We start from the raw sequence: 20,818 nt of genomic DNA, 5'->3' as shown, positions 1-20,818 counted from the left end.
GCCTGGCTCCAGGGTGGGGCCCCGGTGACGCCAATCCGGGCGACGTAGCGGAATCTCTCATGTTATAACTCATAAAGGGGTTCTGAACTCTAAACTTATTTATGTTTTGCTAATATTACATTCATATGTAAGATTTAATGCAATAAAACAAACAAGTCATCCAAAAGTAGGTATTATGTATTTATTTGGAAGAGAGGTAAGTACAAAAAAGCTGTTTTGTCTTCCAGACAAAATAACAAAAGTGATAAAAAAAAAAAGAAAAAAAATCTACTTTTATTTCTACAATGACGGATCTGAGTGTCAAACTTTATAAACATTCTCCGAGATACAGGTAGTCTAAAAACAGAAATTAAATAACAGAGACCTAATATACCCCCCCCCCCCCNCACACACACACACACACACTTGTATCAAACAAGCAGACTCAGTGATAATCCCTCATTTCTACAATGGCACATAGGAGACGTTTCAACTCTAAACTCTGAACGAAGTCTTCCATCCAAAGACCGCTGTGTTCCTGCACGTATTCATCATCAGAAAAAACAGATTAGTTCTACACGAGTACGCTACTCCAGAATAATAAAAAAAACAAAGAAAAACAAAATCTGTGTCATTCCGCACGGCGCAATGACAGTCTTTAGTGAAAAATACAAACAAGTGTAACAAATAAAGAACTTCAGGTGAGTGTTTTCATAATCAACTTTACATATTTCATATGTAGGTGCTACAATTTCAAACTTTTTGGGGAAAAAAAAAACTTTTTTGCCAATTTTATTATCAACTGAAGAAAAAAAAAGTGGAATGTTGGTGAACAAACGAAGGCTTCACATGTTTGCAGTAAAATGATACTTTGAAGATAGGAAAATATTCTAGTTCTTTCACTAAACTTTAGCAGAAGTCAGCAGGAATAAATAAAACCACTGCTACACACAAATGAGATTTCGGCGTTTTCAGTCATGTGTAAAGCTACAGCATCCTGCTCTGCAGACCCGCAACAAAAGGAATCCAAACTGCATTCAAGACAAACCTTTCCAGAGGCTGCCACTCGGAGACGGGTGCCAAAGAGATACAAATAGTCATGAAAACCTGTTACAAAAAAAATAGATTGAGTACAACTGTACCAGCAGTGAGTATTTCTAAAACGTTACAGATAAAAATAAAATTTGGAGTAAATATAGTATAGATTGTAATAAAACCAGCTATCTTAGACTCTATAGATGCATCAGCTCTGATTGGTATTAGTGTACTAAACTCTACAAGTTTGATCCGTCCAGTTCGTTTATAGAAAGCGGAGGGTTCGTCTCGTCGTCCCGAAGCCCTTCTTTTGAACACATTACTTGCCCCGCGCCATCGGTTAGGAGAGCAGCAGCGTGAAATATTCTTTTCAAGTAAGAGATTCAAAAGAGTCCATTTCAGGAGGAGAATCAAAGGCTTGATCTATGGCTTTAGAGTTGATGGAAAACACAGGAAATGTCTTTGGCTATTAGGCAGGTGAGTGTTTGACTAACAACTGACCGGTTCAGGAATCTTATCATAAACCCACGACTGTACAGTTTGTCCCTCGCACTAGAAACGTTTAGCTTCACATCCGAATCGGAGTGTTCTTAAAGGCCGACCTTGAGGTTCAACAAGCGCTCTGCTTGTTTGCTCAACATCTTGCTCTGTTCTTGGCTAAGAAGAATTCATTACTGGCAAGAAAGGACAGTGAGCAATTTCCACTCTCGCTCGTAGAAAAAGTCATTATATTAATTGCTCTCTTGTAGCTCAAAGGTCAGCCTCGGGGGTTGGGTGACCCCCGCCCCGGGCTTTGATCTGGAGCCAGGTATCACCCAGTGCCTTGGCAAAGTGGTCATCCACAGAGCCGGTGATGGACACAGAGTTGGACACGGCCTCCGACTCTTTGTAGTTATTCCCGAGGCTGCGGCGGAAGTGCTCCTCAATCACCGGGTCGCACGCGGTGTTCGCTACAACAAGAAGAGCGGATAAAGAGGATAGTTAGATAACCAGCAGCAATTAAGAAAAAAAAGAGAAAATTCTTCCAAAGACGATTTACAAATAATCTTATGAAACCTCAATCTGTACTGGTACATCTCTGTTAGAGAAAGGAAAACACAATATATATAATGTAATGTAAGCATGTAGATTTGTGTCTTATTTGTTTAAAAAAATATGCACGTAAGGTCAATTCTATGCAAGAAAAATAGATTTCACTTTAACACTCTTTCAGAGCAACTCACAGCTCACCATTCTCAATTAAAGCCAAGCTTCACGTTTTGTATGTAAATCTACCGACCACAACATGAGGCCCCACAGATGGACTGATGGGAAAATAATCAGAGTATTTCAGTACCATTGACTGTATATAAAAAGCTAAATAATCTCGTGTCTAAACAGGAAATACAGGCTGGTCCCAAAAAACCAAAATCCCACAGACTGGCTGGCTTTGAACGTTCAAAACGTTCTGACAGATTTTGTCCAGTTTCGGTGGTAGGGGTGTGGCCTTCCAACAAGCTCCTCCCTGATTGGAAAGAGTGGTTGCCATAGAAACACCGACTCAGACTGACTGATCAATCGCTGCTTCCTGATGTCGTTTGGCTCCAACATCCAGGATCCAAATCACACACACAAAAAAAAAAAAAAAGAATTTACTTTTTTTAATTGAAGCCAAAACTGAGCCATTTTCTTTTGGTGATGTCACACTCACTCCCTCCAGTTCTGATATACAGTCAATGTTTGGCCCTTAAGAATAGATGTGTCCAAATAAAAACTCTTTCAAAAACAACTCAGTTTCAAATGTTTATATTTTTATTTGAGCCTGATAAAAATAAAATAAATAAAAATGTGTTTCCAAAATTTTACACGATTATGATGAAATTAAGCTAAAGATTGGGGGGGGGGGTTGTTTTCATAAAGACACTAGTTTCATAATTTGAATGAAACTGCAGCTGTTAAATCCCACCCTTTGCGTATGTGCCACCAACAAATAAAACATAATTATTAGCTTGATCTTATTTGAAGCTCTGCTAACCATCTATAAATCATACAGTGCAGGTGTCGCGCCTCACCATTGGCCCTCTTCTGGTCAGCAGGTAGACAGCCATTCATGTGGCAGTGTGAGAGGTTACAGTTGCGGTTGCTGGCAGGGGCACAGGTAATGACTGAAGGACGGTTCTGTGGGAAGACATTTTACGACACGTGAGACATTTGTTTTTTAGAAAAAGGGAAAAATGAATAACATGAAAGAAAATCATTTCTAACATTCATTCTAAATCAGCAGGAACACTAACTGAGCATTAGGTAGAAATCCTGAGTACGTTCAAATACCTGCGGCCGTTCCACTGGGTCACTCACAACAGCCTTCTGGATCTTGCTGATCCCAGTGTTATGGCTGATTTTGGTCAGAGCCAGAGGCTGGTCCACATCATAGCCAGGAATGGATGCATACAGGTGGTTACCATGGATACCATTTGGGGAAGAAGCGATATGCTCGACTTGACTGAGGCTCCAGTGGTCTTTATGATTACTCCCAGCAGAGGGCCTGGCTCTTGATAAAAGAAAAAAATATATATTTAGATAATTCTGATTCATTTAATCCATTCAGCATTTGTGCACCTTTTGGTTGCTGCTGCCTTAAAGTTCCACCCTGATGATCTTTAAATCTATTGTAAAAGCGCTCTCAGTGGTCTTAATTATGTTTATGCCATTTTTGGCTAAAATTAAAAAAAAAGTTGTTTTCTTGAAAATAGTTTCTTCCTTAGAAATTCTTCCACTTCCTCTCATCTCTTTACACTCAGCCCCACTAGCTTACAGCCCCTCACACCTCTAACCTAATATAACTGATGCAACAAAACAGACAGAAACATTGGAGCTTTCCAGCCGTACAGCTTAGAGCAGATATCAGCTCAGATAAGGAGAACAATGACATACATGGATCTGTTTGTCTACATCAGAATGGCACCAAAAATATGATTTTCATTAGACTGGGTCTTCAATGATATATTGATTCATTGTTTTGAGTAGTTTACTATAACATCAAGGCTTATACTGGGGTAATATTTGTTTTCTTTAGTGTAACAATAATTTGAAGTTACACGTGATGTAGCTTGTCACTTCTTACACAATCAAACATAAATCAATGTGTAAACATTGCATGTAATGAAGCTTATGATTGGAAAAATAAGCTTAAGAAAAACAATCCAGCTAACATATACAAATAGTTCTGGATATTACAAAATGTACTTACAGCTGAGTAGCCAACAGTCTGCTCATTTTGGTCATGTGGTCATCATCACAGCTGATTTGATGTTCCATTTGTTCCTCGCCATACTTTCTTTTGCTGGGGCATTGAGGAGGAGGCCCAGTTATGTTTGACATGCCAGTAGACAGGGGGGGCATCCTGGACTCATCTGGGAAAAGAAAATGTTGGAACACTTTCAACAAAGGAGTAAAATCCGAGTTACCATCGCATTGTTCGATGCAATGCATTTAAAATTACAGGTTTATCTAAGATTCGTGTTGCTAAAAAAAACAAAACTCCCACACAGAAATGTGTTGTGTAAATAATGGCCCATTTAAGATTAAAGCATATAGTACTGCCAATAGTACTGCCAAAATAGATTCATTATTGGAAAACAAAAACATCTAACCCATATAGATATATATATATATATATATATATACACATACACACACACTATTAGTTTATATATAATATATTTATTTGAAAAAATAGTTGCAAATGAAAAAAATTAAATTAAATAAATATAATAATTGGGAGAATCTTCGTTTTGGTTCATATAAATTAATAAAAATTAAGGTACTTTGAGCAAAAAAAAAAAAAAAAAAAAATCACATTTTCTTCTTAGCAACTTCATTAGAGAAAGCAACGAGCAGCTTTTCTGCTCACTTTTAATATTAAAAACTAATTTATTAAATGCATTTTCATCTTTGGTGAACTCATTTAGCTTTTAGTTATTGCTTATAAGTCATAATATAGTAATTATCTGTTTTTTTTCTCTTACAATTTGCATGTTTTGTGACTGGAGGTGTGACGGTTAATCGACTTAATCGACAAAACTCCCAAAGAATGTAATGATGTGAAAACAAGTGTTAAATGTTTCTTTTAGAGTAAATCCTTAAGTACTCTCATAATTAAAAAAAATATATATATATATATATATATGTATGTATATAAATTGCTAGAAAAACATATAACCTTCAAATTTAAAGGACTAACAGTCTAAATATTAAAGAATTAATAAAAAATATATTGCAAGTGAAAGACAAATAAATAAATAGTCTTCATTTTGTTATAAAAAAAATACATGTCCTTTGCGCTTCAAATCATTTTTTGGAAGAAAAAAAAAGCAACAAGCAACTTTTCTGTTCACTTTTAATAAATAAAAGACCAACTTATTAAAGATGGAATCATTGAACGGAAGTCTATAAACAAATAAACATTTAATTAAATCATCCTGAGCAGGCAATTTAATCAAATTCCAAACTTATTTGTAGAAATTAAATAAAAAGTCTGTATTTTGGCAGCAATACTGTCCTGACTGCCAATATTCTGCATAACTGACTGTAAAAAGTTCCTCTAAAACAGTGCGTTAAAATCTACATTTATCTCGGCTACTATAGCAGTCAAAGTCACGATTTAAATAGCTTTTGGGCATCAAACGGAACTTTAAAAAACGAAAATAATCATATACACAAAATGCACAAAGTTGTTTTAAAAATGCATAAAAGCCATTTGTGAACAACGTTAACACCCTTGAACTTAATATAGATGTACCCGTTTTTCATTATAAAAACTTAAAAATGTAGCTGAGCTAGCTTAAAATGTTTGTTTACATTCACTTTTCTGACCAAAAACTAAAAATAGCACAAAATCTAAATTATGCTAACATACAAACACAACAGCGCGTGCTCGATTCAAGACGATGCCACAACTTATACATTCAAAAAAGAAAACAACAAACCTTCGTAGTGTAGTCTCCCAATGTTATTGTTCATTTTGTCCAGGAACTGAGAGTTCAACAGGTCCATTCTAGTACATAGCATTTACACGTACAGGCTAGTTGCTAACATTGATGTTAGCAAGCTACTCCGCCGCAGAAAAACACGAGATGCGCCCTGAATAAGGAGGAGGAAAGGAAAAAATATGTAGTTTAGAACAATAAAATTAAGTAATATGTTTGATTTGAAGAACCTGAACAAGTTTTAAGATTTGTTTACGGAGTGTCCCGTCATAAACGCTAGCAAACGCCACGACGCCCACGGGCTAACAGAAGTACAAAGCTAAACAAAACTAGCTTCAAGCTAACCGCTAAGACGTCAGCTTCGTGGGAAAATAAAGGGGAAAAAACAATTAACAATTAAACAGTTTATTTAACTGCGTAAATAACAATAACAAAATAAACTTCCCCAACATTTAAAGTGTTGTTTTGAGTATTAACGATTGTAGCGGAGAGCTACATGTAGTTCTGGCGACGACACAAACTATTAGCACAGTCGCTAACTTTCCCAAAACAACTATCGAACTCTAAAAAACTCGTCTGTCACAATTTCTATAATAGTCTATATGAGGTTTTTCGGTTTTAAAACGTAATCATGAAAGTTGCAAATAAATAAACATACTTAATTGATCAAAGAATAGGTTTAAAGAGACGGCGACACCATAGTCCTCTTCGTCTGTCCTTTGCTACTCTCAGTAACACCGGAGAGTCTCGAACAAAAGAGAGCCGAGCAGCCCTAGCGGCGAGACCATGGAAATGATCACAGGCAGCACGGACACGTCTAACCCGGTCCACTAATGACTGGACAGCAAGAAGTGTCACCAATTTCCCCAGTAAAAATAAAAATATTTAAAAAAAAAATACATTTTTTTTTTATTTTAATTTGAAAAAAATCTGTCATACTACTGTCATGAAATTGAATCTTGGCCACATGTCCTTTTTTCTTTTATTTATGTTATTATCATTATTATTATTATATGATTTAGCCTTTATACAGATCCTTAATTTGTCTTCCAAAGTTTGCTCCACTGTGAAAGCAGAAAAAACAATCAATACCCCAAACCACCAGCAGATGTCACTGTATGACACTAATGTTAAAGTGGTGCAGCCATTGACTGCATATACTGTAATAGGTGCAGCTCAAGTTTACATGTTTTGTTAGTTGCTTGTTTTTTTATACCAAAATTCAACAGTTGATTAGTTTTTATGAATATGCGACTTAAAAAACCAGTTAGAACTAGTTCAAACTGTACTTCAATAAAATAGTATAAAATATAATGAAGTCACTTATAAATTTCCATTCAAATGTCTAATACTAATTATTATCCTTATTTTGTCAAAAAATAATAGCTTTAAAACGCATATATTTAAATTTGCAGCATATTTTAACTATATAAATTTAAAATTCTGTTAATAAATATAATATTTACAAACACATTTATGACTTAAACTTAATATATAATAATATCATAAATAACAAAGTTTTGTGGTACATGTTAGGAACATTAATTGTTTTAGACCGCAGAGAAAACTATTTGGAATGCAGTCTGAGCATGCCTATTAATCATCTTAATGCATGTGTGCACAATTCTGTATTTATTATAAATGGTCAATTTTGAGATTTATGGTGAGTGCAAAGCAAAGATTAATTAAATCATTATTTATTTATTCATTTTTAGACCATCTGGGATTTTTGTTGGAGGTAATTCTTGGCACATTCCTTTAAAATGCTTTACATTTACTGATTTTAAAAGTGAATTTGAAATAAATCTGAATTCTTCTGTTTTTTTTAGCAGGTGTTCTGCCTGCGTTTGTGTCTCAGGAGACTGTTGCTGATGCCTCGTCTCAAGCAAAGCCACCCACTAGTCCTAACAGCCATTTTAGATTTCATGCCTGCATTTTTGACACACAAATTCTGTGCAAAGATAGTGCTATGAGAAGGCCTTGCAACATGGGGAATGGGATAGACGTGAATTGTGATGCAGCGGCGTGCATTTCCCCTGGAAACCCCTGTTTTCAATGCTGCGGTTTAAGAACGGAGAACGCCTCTGAAGCAGCAGAAAATGGGGGAGGGGAAGGGAAGCCAGGCAAGCCATAGAGGGAGAAATGAGAGGACAAGCAGAGGAAGGAGAGGCACAGCGGAGCATCATTTCCTATGCTGGAGGAGAGCTCCGGCTGAAGGGATTGGCTGCGGTGGAAGGTATCGTCACTGCTAGTGAGGGAGAGCTTTGAGGATGCTCTGCGAGGCTGGGAGGTTGTACATTTTTTAGGAGTTCGCACTGAGACCATCAGCAGCCTCAGATCCGGGAGGGCTCCACAGAGTATATCTAGCCGCCCACAGCTTGTTTACTCTCCTCCAGCCATGAATTATCTGCGCCGGCGTCTCTCGGACAGCACTTTCATCTCCAACCTCCCAAATGGCTACATGACAGACCTTCAGAGGCCCGACCCAGCTCAGCCTCCTCCACCTGCTTCCTCCACCCCTGCCAAGTCTCCCACCGCCGCGCCGACTCCTCCGGCCACGTCGCCTGCTCCGGAGAGGAAACCTCAGCCGGCCCAGTCGACCGGGACCGGGTTCTTCAGCTCCATCACGAACGTGGTGAAGCAGACAGCAGCCTCAGCAGGGCTGGTGGAACAGACCCAAGTCACGACGCCGAAGAAGTTTAAGATTCTGTTGGTGATTGATGAGCCAGGGCAAGAGTGGTAAGGCACAGCTCAGACTTACATGCTGAATTATTCATGAATTATGTTCTTTAATGTTGATCATCTCTTCATGACATGCAGACCTCAGTATCCAGGAGAAAACAAATACAGAACATTCATAATCATTGACTGCATGAAGACGTATGGCAGTTTTTGATTGCATGGATCCAAATCCTAAATTATCAGTGTGTGACATTGCCTTCTGTCATTCCACAGGTTGTGCAGCAGCGATTCTGTGGTGGCATTGCACTGCAGTGCTCTCCCCACATCAATGGGGTTTCCCCCCTGCTCCCCGATAGCAGATCACATGACAGCTTTAGCAAGAACATGGGATTAATAACATACCTGCAACCCTCGGTGCACAGAGATGGCAGAAAAACAAAAATAAACAAAGTAGGAGCCTAATTAAAGACAGTCCAAACAATAGAACGAAATCTATTTTCTTGAAACTTTCAAAATAACTACATTTTAATATGTTTGATAGCTTTTATATACAGACAAGGGCTTTTGTTTTCTTTTTCAAAATAAAATTGGCATTTCAATTTTATCAATGTTAGCTTTTGCAACAATTAACGTAAAAATATATTATTTGCAATTAGTAATAAAAACAACACTGATGCTGGAAATCACTCCCTAGAAACCTATATCTCTCATCCAATGGCTGAGAAGAGAAGTGGCCCCGAATGCATTGAGACGCCTGTTAATTATTGATATATCGTCAGTGGGGTGGAGGCTGGCCGGATGAAAGCAGTTGATCTAATGTAAATGCGTTTGTTTTGAAAGGAATTATTGCAAACAGTCCATTAATTTTTCTGTTTTATTGGAACCGTCAGATTTAAAGTCTCAATTTTCACCATTTATCGTAAAATGTGATTTTATTTTGAAAGAACTGTCTATTTCTTTTGTTTTTTAACTTTTGAGTCCGTCTGAATTCTTCGACAGCTTTCCTCTGTCTGAGTGCAGCATCAATATTTCATGGTGGTTCAGTGATACAGTGTGTCTGAAGTGGGTTGTACATATTTGAACAGGGTTGCCCTTTTAGTGTGACTTATAGAAGATGACCTTTAACCTAAAGGTTGTAAGACACTAATTTATGCTGTAGTGTTTGTTAAAAGTTGTTTGTATTGTAAAAGCTACAGTTTTAAATTTCAAGTTGAAGACCAGTGAGGTAGAAATATGACCTTTGATAGGACTGAAATATATGGCAGCTGGCAGCCCGACAAAAGATAAAACAGCTCTTTATTTTTATGGAGGTTTTGGCATGTGCCACATTTCCTCTATGATGTGGACGAGTTTGGAGTCCGCAGCCTTTTATGTGCGGTATTTCATCGTCTGACAGGTGAGACATCCCTCCCTGCTCTGATCCAGATGAAACGCAGAGGGACGAGACCTCAAAAATGATCAGGAAAGAGCTCACCAGACTAATTACATCTGGCAGAAGGTTCTGGCCCGTCACCGCCATCTGTTCATCAGATCCAATTAGTCCAATCCCTCGTGATTGCTGATTTAAATTGATTTATGTTTGTGAAACTATTCTGAATGAATTTTGTGCTATGTTTACTATGTACGCAGTACTTTAAAAGTAATTTGGATTTGTGCTTTAATATATTTGATGGAAAAAGTCCTGATCACCCTAACAAGTAAATAATAGGGATGGATTAATAAAATCGATAAATTGATTTGAATGGATCTAAAATTAATACATCAATAAAAGTAGAGACCAATCTAGCACGTACAGCTAAAGTTCGCTAACTTTATGCCAACATGTAATTGAATTTCCCACAGGATGGCTAATCCTAACGCTCGGTCGACCTAAACATACATTGCTGACTAAATGTCAAATTTATAAACTCACAGGCGTGACTTTTTCCAAACTCTTAAAAAAAAAAGATCTAGACTCCGGTAATTCAACTCAAATCAATTCTGGAAAGTATTATCGATTCCTAGCCACCTAGCTTAAGTAAATAACTATTTCCCTATACATATTTTTTATGCGCAACAATTACTTTATTATTGTTATTTTTAATCAAACAGGAGATATCTAACCTCCTTTGATCTCAGCAGGGTCGGGCAGGTCAGTCCATGGTTAGAAACCTATCTTGGACTACCTGGTTCTATAAGTTACTGTGATCACTAGGAGTGTGTTGATGCGATACATATCGCGATATATCTCAAGAAAGTACAAAAGACTATATTATGCTTTTTTTTTTTTTAATTTTGACGTGTACATTTTTTAAATCTGAATATAAATCAATTTTTACATAAAAAAATTAAAATTAATTTTATTTAATGATCAAAACATTAAGTACTTATACTCCTTAATGCCTATTTTCGCAAATATGCAACAAATCACTTTGGTTCCAAAATTACCTAAATGTAGCATTTACTTAAAAGCAAAAACATATGGGAATTTTTTTTATATATAGTTGGAAATAAATCCAGTGGTTTGAGTTTAATTGTTTCTCATAAGTTGCATTTAGCCACTTTGATCCCTCAGATCACTGAACCAGGATCTTCATTTGTGTGCGTTGTGCAGTGCTGTGCACTCGTTGATCTCACTCGTTCTTCCATGAGACACGGAGTGAAGAAATTTGTGTTTTTAGGTTCACGTCTATCACAAGCTTCTTCTCAGGAGATCTTGTTGTTGTTTTGGTCGCGATGTAAAGCTCCTCAAAGATACATAATTGTGCTGTGCTGCCATCTAGTGGTCGGAGGTTTAGGTGATAAACAAAAGTAAGACGATGAACGATGTTTGTTTATAAATTATTAATTACGCAGTGGCAGCATTTTAAATCGATACAAGTATTGCCAAATCAATGAATGATGTATTGCAATATTTTAGTGAAATGATTTTGTCTTTCATCCCTTGTGATCACATGGTTTCAGAGTGCTTTTCCATGTGCTCGTCCCAAGTCTGGCTAAATGAAGACGGTCTCCCATAAAACTGAGGCCAGAATATTCATTATTAAAATGCAGTAAAGAAACACATAAAAGCATCAAACTATTTTTCAGCGATGAGGATTTACCCTAAGTGCTTGCAGACAAGATTAAAGTCAGAGCATTGACAAACGTGTTCTTCAAGTTGTCAGCCAGCCAAATTTTTACTCCTCGGATGAAACTGCCAGTCATCCCGAAATGTTGAATCGGTGCCAGGAAAACCGGAATGCTCTTTAGGAAGTAGCAGCATCCGGTACAGTGTGTTACCTTTAAGACTCCATCCTTCTTGTTCTCTCAATTCTCAGTAAAGAAGTTCTTTCCATTTTGTGCTTAATATGCAAAATACCTGGAAATAATTACTGAGATGATTTGTGCTGCGAAGCTGATGTGACCTTAGCTTTATCCTTAACCTCAAATTAGTAACAAGAATTGCAGATTAAAAAGAAATCTGGGAAATGTACCTATTATGCAACACATGGAATAAGATAAAGTCATCTGTTATTATAGACCTTGAGAAAAAGGGTTCATTTTTTTCTTTATAATTTGCTTTTAAATGTTGCCCTTTAAAACTGTTTCCTTTAAAAATGTGTATCAGTTACCTTAAATATAGCCAAAAATGTTTCAAAATATTCAATTACTTCTTTTTTCTGATAATAAAAACAGGAAAAAATCTTGTGGTTAAAATGTGTTGCTATACCCCGATGCAGAACCAAATCTGCATATTTGACTTGCACAAGCTCCATGTCGGTAATAATCCATTTTTAAACATGCAAAATGTAAAAAGGGTGCTTTTCATGTGCCTCATCTACGCAGAACGCGTGTCTCGTCTGTGTCGGTGGAGAGCATCCACCAGTCTGCAAATAGAGGATTCATGCATTAATATCTGTTTTCATCCCCTTTCTAATTAGGAATGAATAATTTAGCTTTATCCCACTTGCTGTATGAGGCAGTTGTGAAATGAAAATAAAAATGATGAAAGAGTTTTTATATATATAAAACAAAAAGTCACCAGAAAACGTAAAGTTGCTACATTCTATAAATCTTGTTCAGGTTGCAAAAGCCAATATTATGTTTTTTAAGACTCAACTAATGAAAATGAGGGGACATTTTGAAAGCTTTGAGTTATTCTCTGTGGTGGAAATGATCTGGTTTGGTTCACAGTTAGAGCAGCTGTTGCATTTCACAACAGACGGCTCTTTTTAGAAGTCAATTAATGATCCTTCAAGAGAGAATTTCAACAAAACATCAAGTCCCATTCCAATCATCCGTTGATCTATTATAAAAGCACCCCCACTGGTCTTTTTATAATGATTATGCAATATTTTGGTAAACTTAATAAAATTGTGTAATTTTCTAGGACATACAGTAGTTTCTGCTAGTAGCTCATCAGAAATTCTCTTCTGAGTTGTGGGCGGGAATATTGGTGGTTAGTTACCCATCATCCCCTTGTTTGCATTCTCTTCCACCAGTTTACAGCCCCTCATGATCCCAAAGTGACTTTAGCAGTGCAACAAAAATGGGGAAGAATATTAGAGCTATCCAGATGTACAGTTTTATGCCAGCTGCCAGCTTAGATGAGGTGGTATTGTAGCTTTTTCAAACAGCAATTTTTCATCGTTTCATGACTCATCAAAATTTGAATAAATAAATACTAAGAGATGCAGTTTTAATCTTAATTTTCTTTTTAGATGTCCTCCATTTATGAGAAAAATGCAACAAGAACATGTTAAAAACACTTTTCATTGAAGTGGGAATAATTGAAACTGATCTATTAGTTCTGCTTTAATCCATCCGTATGAAGCTAAATGCAAATGATGTCAGGCAACACGGAGTCATGAATATAACTGCTGGAAACTCTATCCGACGTCAACAGAAACTTTATCAAAATCATAAGAATCATAAGTACACAAAAAACATGTGCGCAGCTCTTATTTGCTAGATATGTGACCCCAGAATTAAGACGCTTTAATAGTTGCAAACATTTTTTTAACCCCAATCAACACATCAGACAGACATTTATACTAAAATCCTAATTCCAGTCCTTTCACTTTCCTGTGCTTAGATGATCAGCACTTGATTTAACAAGCTAGGGTGAAGGGCTAGAAATACAATTCAGTACATATAGATTATTGAAACATTCGGCTAGATCAGGGGTTGGCAACCTTTAACAGTAATAGAGCCATTTGGTCTCGTTTTCTACTGATCAAAACCTAGAAGGAGCCGTATCTTTATCTTTTACATTTAGTAGAGGCCAAATTAGCAAAAAATCTAGCTCCTTACTTAATTATTCGCTGAACTCCAAATTAGCATAAAATTCTTCAGTAAATTAAAACAACCAAAAATGCTAGCATGTTGCTAAAAGAAAAGCTAAACTCTAAATTCACATTAAAACTCCAGAAGATAACAAATTAGCTGAAAAATGTTAGCATATATTGCTAAAATATTAGCTAAACTCAGAATTAGCATCAAAAAGTAATTAGAGGCCAACTAGCTTGTTATTTAATTACTAGCTGAAGCCCAAAATTGCCTCAAATTCCTCAGTAAACCAAATTAGTCAAAAATGTTAGCATGTTGCTAAAATAGAAGTTAAACTCTAAATTTTTTGAAAATGACTACTATTATCTTTTTTTCAGCCAGAGAGCCACCATGGAGAGATAAAAGAGCCACATGTGGCTCTGGGGCCGCAGGTTGCAGACCCCTGGGCTAACGGCTAGCCTGTAATATAGGCTACCTTTAGTGGTTTGGTAATGAGCATAAAACTGTTAGATAAGAACGTTTTTATATATTAAACTTTACATGGGTACAGTGCAAATGTACAACTGTTTTAAGCTTAGCAAATTAAGTATTTCAATAAAGATAGTTTTTAAGTTGGAAAATTTCATCTAAATACAAGCACAAGACTAAATGCAACATTAAAGAAGGACTGTTGTCATTTCTAGTTCTTATTGTTAATTATTATTGACAATGTTGAATTTGTGTTTTAATCTACTTTACTATATCATCTCTGGATGCTGATATTGTAGTCTTTTAAATTATTTATTACAATAGGACGCCTGTTAAGCTAAAACTGATCTGAGACACTCGTTCCCTCTCACATACATGTATTAGGTCAGTGTTAAACACCTGAGGATAGTTTTTGAGGAATACATTAAAAAAAGAATGTGCTTTTGGTATTTTAGCAAGTTCTTTACATTTTTATGATAATACAGGAAGTATATAATGAAAAGTAAGCATAATATAGCATTTTTTTCTTTATTCAAATATCATTATGAATCATGAGCAGACAAAAAAAATGTCATTTTAAATAAAGGTGTTTTTATGACATAGAAAATATGATGCTCCCCGCTCTCCTCCACCCTGATGGATGCATTTGTAGACGACTGGATTAATGTACTTTTTTTTTTTCCCCGTTCAAGCTGGAATCTGTCTGAAAACTGTACTGCTGGATAGCTTCAATGTTTCTCACCATTTTTGCTGCATCGTTTGGGAGTGTGAGGAACTGTAAGCTAGCAGGAGAACGTGCAAACTGATCGCTCGTGGATGGGGATGGGAAGGGGGGGTGGGGTTGCTCAGCCCCAAAAGTCACGCCCACAACTCAGAGGTGAATTTCTAATTGAACTCTTGAGGTAGAAACTATGTCCTAGAAAAATCATACAAGTCCCCTGGGAATGCTTTAAAATGAGCTGAAAAGACAAACAAAGAAGATCTTTAACATAAAAATTTTATTTAAATAATGTCAATTTGTTTTAATTTTCAATACATATTCCTTTCCTTTACAGGGCAAAATTATTCAGAGGGAAGAAAGTGCACGGGGATTATGACATCAAAGTGGAGCAGGTATGTTTCATAACATCCTTCAGATCCATTTCAAGTATTTGTTTCGAACAAAGAGGATTAAAACCTCTTTAATTCTTGACGTTTTAGGCAGAATTCAATGATATCAATGTGGTGGCTCACGCCAATGGAACCTGCATTGTTAACATGCAGGCTCTCAGAAACGGCACCAAGGTTGTGAGGTGAGCAACACAAACACAGCCATCCATCGCTTCCTGTGTGAGACGTTGCTTCATCTTTGTTCTGCCTCCATCCTTCTGCAGGTCCTTCAAGCCCGACTTTGTCCTGATTCGTCAGCACGCCTTCAGTATGACCCAAAATGAGGATTTTCGCAACATGATTATTGGTCTCCAGTATGGGGGTGTACCAAGTATCAACTCCCTGGAGTCCATCTACAACCTATGTGACAAGCCGTGGGCGGTAAGCAGTCAGCAGTAGAGCAATGCAGCAGGCACACTGTGATAATATTCTGTAGTTTTGTCTGCATTTTGTTCAATAGATTGCAATTATTTGCTTCTGGATTATATTTAAATTCTATAATTGTGTGTGCAGTTTGCTCAGCTTATCAATACCTGCAGAAAGCTGGGGGCGGACAAGTTCCCCCTGATCGAACAGACCTTTTATCCTAACTACAAGGAAATGGTGAGCCACGTTAGACTTTTATTAGTTTTTTTCAAAAAATGTACTTTAAAATGATTCAGCAAATTTTGCACTAATGGGGAACTCTTCTCTTCAGGTGAGCATGCCGTCATTTCCTGTTGTTGTGAAGATCGGACACGCCCACTCTGGAATCGGAAAGGTATCTAGATGTTTTTTTTTTCAGCATACACATAAAACAATAAAAAATACTTAATTGTGGTATAATGTACATTATAGGGGAACCAATGCCTCCATCCTCTTGTTACGCAATAACACTTTCTGCATATTTTCTCATGTGAAGTGAATATTTGTTGTGTTTAGGTGAAGGTGGACAATCACACTAAGTTCCAGGATATAGCCAGTGTTGTGGCTCTCACACAGACCTACACTACAACAGAACCTCTCATTGACTCCAAGTATGACATCCGAATCCAGAAGATTGGTACCGACTACAAGGCTTACATGTACGTATTCATTTTTCACGGACTGCTGAAGATTGAGACGGAAGAGGGATCATGGTCTTTCTTTGTGTGCCTTTAACACCAGGAGAACGTCTATATCTGGTAACTGGAAGACCAACACAGGCTCAGCCATGCTGGAGCAGGTGGCCATGACTGATCGGTGAGTACTGACCTCTCTGGTGGTGGCAAATGAACAAAAAAGAGCAATATTAGTTCAAATTATCTCAAAAGAAATAAATCATGGCTTAAAGGTAATCAGTCTGTGCCACGATCTGAAAGCCAGGTTCTGTAGCGGCCTTCAGCTCTCATTGTTGGTGTCTCACATCCTCTAGTCTCCAGAGTATCTTACACACTCTTTATGGAGTCTCAGTCAGGTGAGTTTGCTGCCCAATCAATCATAGAGATACTAACCGAGATTCGGTGCTCTTATTGGTGCCAAGTTCTGCTGGAAAATGAAATCAAGTTCCCCATAATGCAGGTCAGCAAAATGAACGAAGACGTCATGTAGTGTTGACCCAAGATGATGTGGCTCCTCAACGACTACTGACTATGCAAATTTGTGTTGAACTATTGCTTAAAACTCCATAAACAGCCAGTTTCTTCAGCAATGACTTTTGGCGTCTTACCTTCTTGAGTAGCATGTCACTGATCGTCATCTGGACAAATGTTTAGTTGTCCAGAGAGCCTGAGGGCCGGTTTGTACTTCATAGCCATTTTTAACTGCTTGGATGGCATTGGTTCCAAGGCCAGCAGAAGGTAATTGCCCCAATCACTGCAAAATTTACACAAGTTGATGATATCATACACGGTTGGAATTTTATGCCCGTAGTACAATCGCTGCAATCATTTAACTTGAACGTATTATATTAAAAGACGCAATGGGGGAGCAAGCTCAATCCAGGTATTGCAGTTTCCACGACCCAGGATTTTGAAGACGAGGCTTTTTTTTTTATATATACAAAAAGCGGACTATTTGATACGTAGTCCAACCCGTTGTCGCGGTAACAGGATAATGTGCCACTGAGCTGGCACTGACCTCAACTGCAGCAGCAAAAGAAAGCGATGGATATTCTGATCATCACGATAGGTTAAATAAAGTAAAAGTTCAGAGAGAAAGTTCACCTCTTTGCGATTGTTTTTTTGTCTGGAGGATGAAACAAACGTTTTTTCTAAAGAAACCAGCGCAGTGACATAGAACGTTTAGGCAATGTGACCGGAACTTCTTTTTTCAGGTGCGCATCATTGACATATATTGTGCAACCACATCCAGCAGCCAATGAAAATTGAGTATTCACCTGAACCATGGTATAAGTTTATTTAAAGTGCAGAAACACAGTCTTTGTTTCTTATGACTGTGTGTCAGAATCTTTGTTTTCTTGGAGGAATACTGTAAATATAAAAGTGTTAAGAGTTATGCTTATCTTACTGTTAATATGTTTTTTTGCTCAAAAATTACATTTTTGGTATGTTTGAACATTTGAGACAATTAAAATAAAGGAAACATTTTCTCTCTAGCCTGGTTTTGTCATATAAAATGTACCCAGAAAAATATTGCGGTTAATTGTTATTTGAATTCTAATGTCTCTGTAAGTCTATGCTTTGTGGTGCAATAACTGATGTGTTTGGTGAAGGTACAAACTGTGGGTCGACACCTGCTCTGAGATTTTTGGGGGTCTGGAGATTTGTGCCGTTAAAGCTATACATGGAAAAGATGGCAGAGATTACATCACAGAGGTAAGGATGTTATCGGAAATGATGACATCTTACTTTAGGAACGCGCTCAGATAAAGTAAATGAGTTCATCTTGGACCCGTCTTTTCCTTGTGGTGCAGGTGGTGGGTTCCTCCATGCCACTGGTAGGGGAACACCAGAACGAAGACCGGCAGCTCATTGCAGACCTGTTGCTTGCAAAAATGAACCAAATAGCAAACAATGAGGCCAATGCTCCCCAGAGACCCACCACGGTGCAACCATCTCAGGTACAGAAGAATATTCCTCTACAGCAGCCACAGACCTGTCACAGTTGTTGCCAGTTTCAATAAAGTGCTCTTCATCCTCCCCTTTTAGGGAGCGGGCCAAAAGGGGGACATAACGGGTGACGGCACCAAGAACGGCGTTGGCCGCCCCCCTCAAGGTTGCCTGCAGTACATCCTGGACTGTAACGGCGTTGCAGTGGGGCCAAAGCCAGTCCAGGCCAACTGAGCGAGCCAAGAAAAAGTGTTTCAGAGTCTGAATAACAATGAGGACCTCAGCTGAACACAAGCTCAGACGTGTTTGTGGATGCTCGAATCCCACCTTAGTGGCGAAAGCTCGGCCCAGCCGGGAGCCGGCCTGGACTATGTTGTTTTAACTCTATGCAGTGTCAAAATGTACTGTCCACCTGCTGAGCTGTTGATCGTGTGCTTGTGTGGGTCACATTCTGTATGTCTGTGCTGCTGTGGTTTCTCTCGATGACGTTTAAAAAGAGACCTGTGCCTACACCGAGTTGAGTGGTGCTCTGTGGTAACTGTTTGACCCTGCTGTGACTCTTTGTTTTGCCCCCTGACGTTCCGTCTCTTCAGTTCGATGTGCGCCCCCTAGATGTTGCTAGATTTATGTGCCACTATACCGTGGGAGCTTTTTCTTTCCATATCGTGGGTGTGAACGCCTATAGTGGTGATTATTTTCATACCTAGTCGAATAGATATTTATTTTTGTGTGTTTTTGCATGATTGGCACAATGCAGATACAGTGAGTTGTTTCATTAAATAGCTGTTACATTGCTGTGCTTATCTGAGCTGTGTTTCCTGAGATTTGCTCATTGTGTAAAAAGAGACTGATATTAATACGATCTAAAGAGTTCAGTATTTGCCTCCTTAGTCTATTCTATACATAATACTATCGCACTGTCTCCAACATAGAGTTATTAAAGTGGTGAAATATTAGATTTATTAAAGATTTTATGAGGTAGTTTGCTGTGCAAGTGTCTAGACACACAGCTTCAATATATTTGCATATTTTTGAGCCAAAGAATATAGAGTCTAGTATTCTTTGCACTCCACAATGTAAATACTGGTGGGGTGACTGTTAACCCTGCACACCATTTGATCCAAACGTAGGTCCAAATTAGTCCTGATCTGTTAGGCATGTCGACTGATGTTGTGTACTGTTCTCTTCTATGTGGAAACAGATATTTTTAGTGATGATATTCCACAAAATGCTTGATAAGAAGTCACCCTTGTAGATCTCAGGCTGGATACAAGCTATATAACGGATGCGTTGCTATGGCAACGACGAAAGGTGCTCTGTGGTTTAGTGGGACCAGTGCCGGACTACCGTAGTGCTTATTTTACTGCCATTCCTGTGAGAAAAAGGAAAAAATTAGAGTTTATGTTGCATCATTTTGGAATACACATTGAACAGATTTGGCCCTTTTGCTCCAATGTCCCAATTTGCTGTTGTCTTGTGGCTTTTGTGGAAGCTTCTTTTTTTTATTATTTATCTAATACTCAAAAAAAAAAAATGTTAAACAGCTAAAAATCAGCCAAATCTACTGTAAAGATCATACTGTTCTCTAACTATTTCTAACTGTAACAGAAAACGTGTTCAACGATCTCTCTCTTTTTTGTAGTGTCTCCTTGTGAAAGCCATGCCTGAGGCTTTTTGTTTGTGACGTTCAGATTCATAGGAATAATGCCATTACACTGAAATCCAAGGGAAGAATGTGCATTGTTACCCCAGTCAGTAATAGATGCAATGTTGGGTCGTGCTCTGATGACGCAACGTTTGCTCAGTCACAATGCAGACCTGCTGGACCGCAACTATTAAAGACTGGGGTGCTGTTTAAAACCAGTTTGGAGCCGTTTACATCAAGATAAGAACACAACGTATTGTGGAAAACATTTTTCTGTGAATATTTCCTCTCATCAATGGCAATAAAGCTTAATTTGCAATATATTTCTGGGCTGTGTCCTTATGTATACTGCGTGTGTTCTAAAAATATATATATCAAAATAAAAAATGAATGTGAAAGAATTAGTAACTAGAAATGTGGCGTTACCTGTGATAATGCAAGTGTGAATGCTGTAAGCTGAATGTGGCTGTTGAAGATGCTAGAGCTGATAGCTAAAAAATGCTGAAGCTGAAAGCTTGCAAAATTATTAGTTAGATGCCAAATTATCCTCCCAAAAAACTGGAAAATTTTCTTATTTTGCCAAAAAAAAGCTAGCACATTGATAAAAAATATTA

At 37.6% G+C, this 20,818-nt stretch overlaps 2 protein-coding genes across 2 annotated transcripts; one reads left to right on the top strand and one right to left on the bottom strand.

The window, feature by feature from the left end:
• Positions 1-159: 159 nt before the first annotated feature.
• Positions 160-6,879, bottom strand: vgll4a (vestigial-like family member 4a). The gene is made up of 6 exons (XM_024293957.2): positions 6,640-6,879; positions 5,982-6,135; positions 4,244-4,406; positions 3,325-3,544; positions 3,066-3,171; positions 160-1,964 (listed from the first exon to the last, which is right to left on the bottom strand). Exons 2-6 carry the CDS (start codon positions 6,061-6,063, stop codon positions 1,765-1,767), a joined length of 771 nt encoding a protein of 256 aa, XP_024149725.1. The 5' UTR covers positions 6,064-6,135; positions 6,640-6,879; the 3' UTR covers positions 160-1,764.
• A 1,025-nt stretch (positions 6,880-7,904) lies between these two features.
• On the top strand, positions 7,905-20,527 carry syn2a (synapsin IIa). The gene is made up of 11 exons (XM_024293646.1): positions 7,905-8,720; positions 15,437-15,494; positions 15,582-15,673; positions 15,755-15,911; positions 16,044-16,133; positions 16,228-16,290; positions 16,452-16,594; positions 16,677-16,751; positions 18,223-18,325; positions 18,424-18,570; positions 18,659-20,527. Exons 1-11 carry the CDS (start codon positions 8,380-8,382, stop codon positions 18,791-18,793), a joined length of 1,404 nt encoding a protein of 467 aa, XP_024149414.1. The 5' UTR covers positions 7,905-8,379; the 3' UTR covers positions 18,794-20,527.
• The last annotated feature ends 291 nt before the right edge of the window (positions 20,528-20,818 follow it).

This window comes from Oryzias melastigma, linkage group LG7 (genome assembly GCF_002922805.2).
Source record: "Oryzias melastigma strain HK-1 linkage group LG7, ASM292280v2, whole genome shotgun sequence".
Lineage (NCBI taxonomy): Eukaryota > Metazoa > Chordata > Actinopteri > Beloniformes > Adrianichthyidae > Oryzias > Oryzias melastigma.
This window is presented reverse-complemented; position numbering and strand designations above follow the sequence as displayed.

Bases quoted from the DNA above. Each gene is read 5' to 3' on its own strand.
- vgll4a (XM_024293957.2), bottom strand. From the start codon at position 6,063: ATGCTATGTACTAGAATGGACCTGTTGAACTCTCAGTTCCTGGACAAA. The intron at 3,545-4,243 runs GTAAGTACATTT...TCTTTTATCAAG, and splicing joins AGACTGTTGGCTACTCAGCT to AGCCAGGCCCTCTGCTGGGA. The intron at 3,172-3,324 runs GTATTTGAACGT...GTCTTCCCACAG, and splicing joins ACCCAGTGGAACGGCCGCAG to AACCGTCCTTCAGTCATTAC.
- syn2a (XM_024293646.1), top strand. From the start codon at position 8,380: ATGAATTATCTGCGCCGGCGTCTCTCGGACAGCACTTTCATCTCCAAC. The intron at 15,495-15,581 runs GTATGTTTCATA...TTGACGTTTTAG, and splicing joins ATGACATCAAAGTGGAGCAG to GCAGAATTCAATGATATCAA. The intron at 15,674-15,754 runs GTGAGCAACACA...ATCCTTCTGCAG, and splicing joins AACGGCACCAAGGTTGTGAG to GTCCTTCAAGCCCGACTTTG.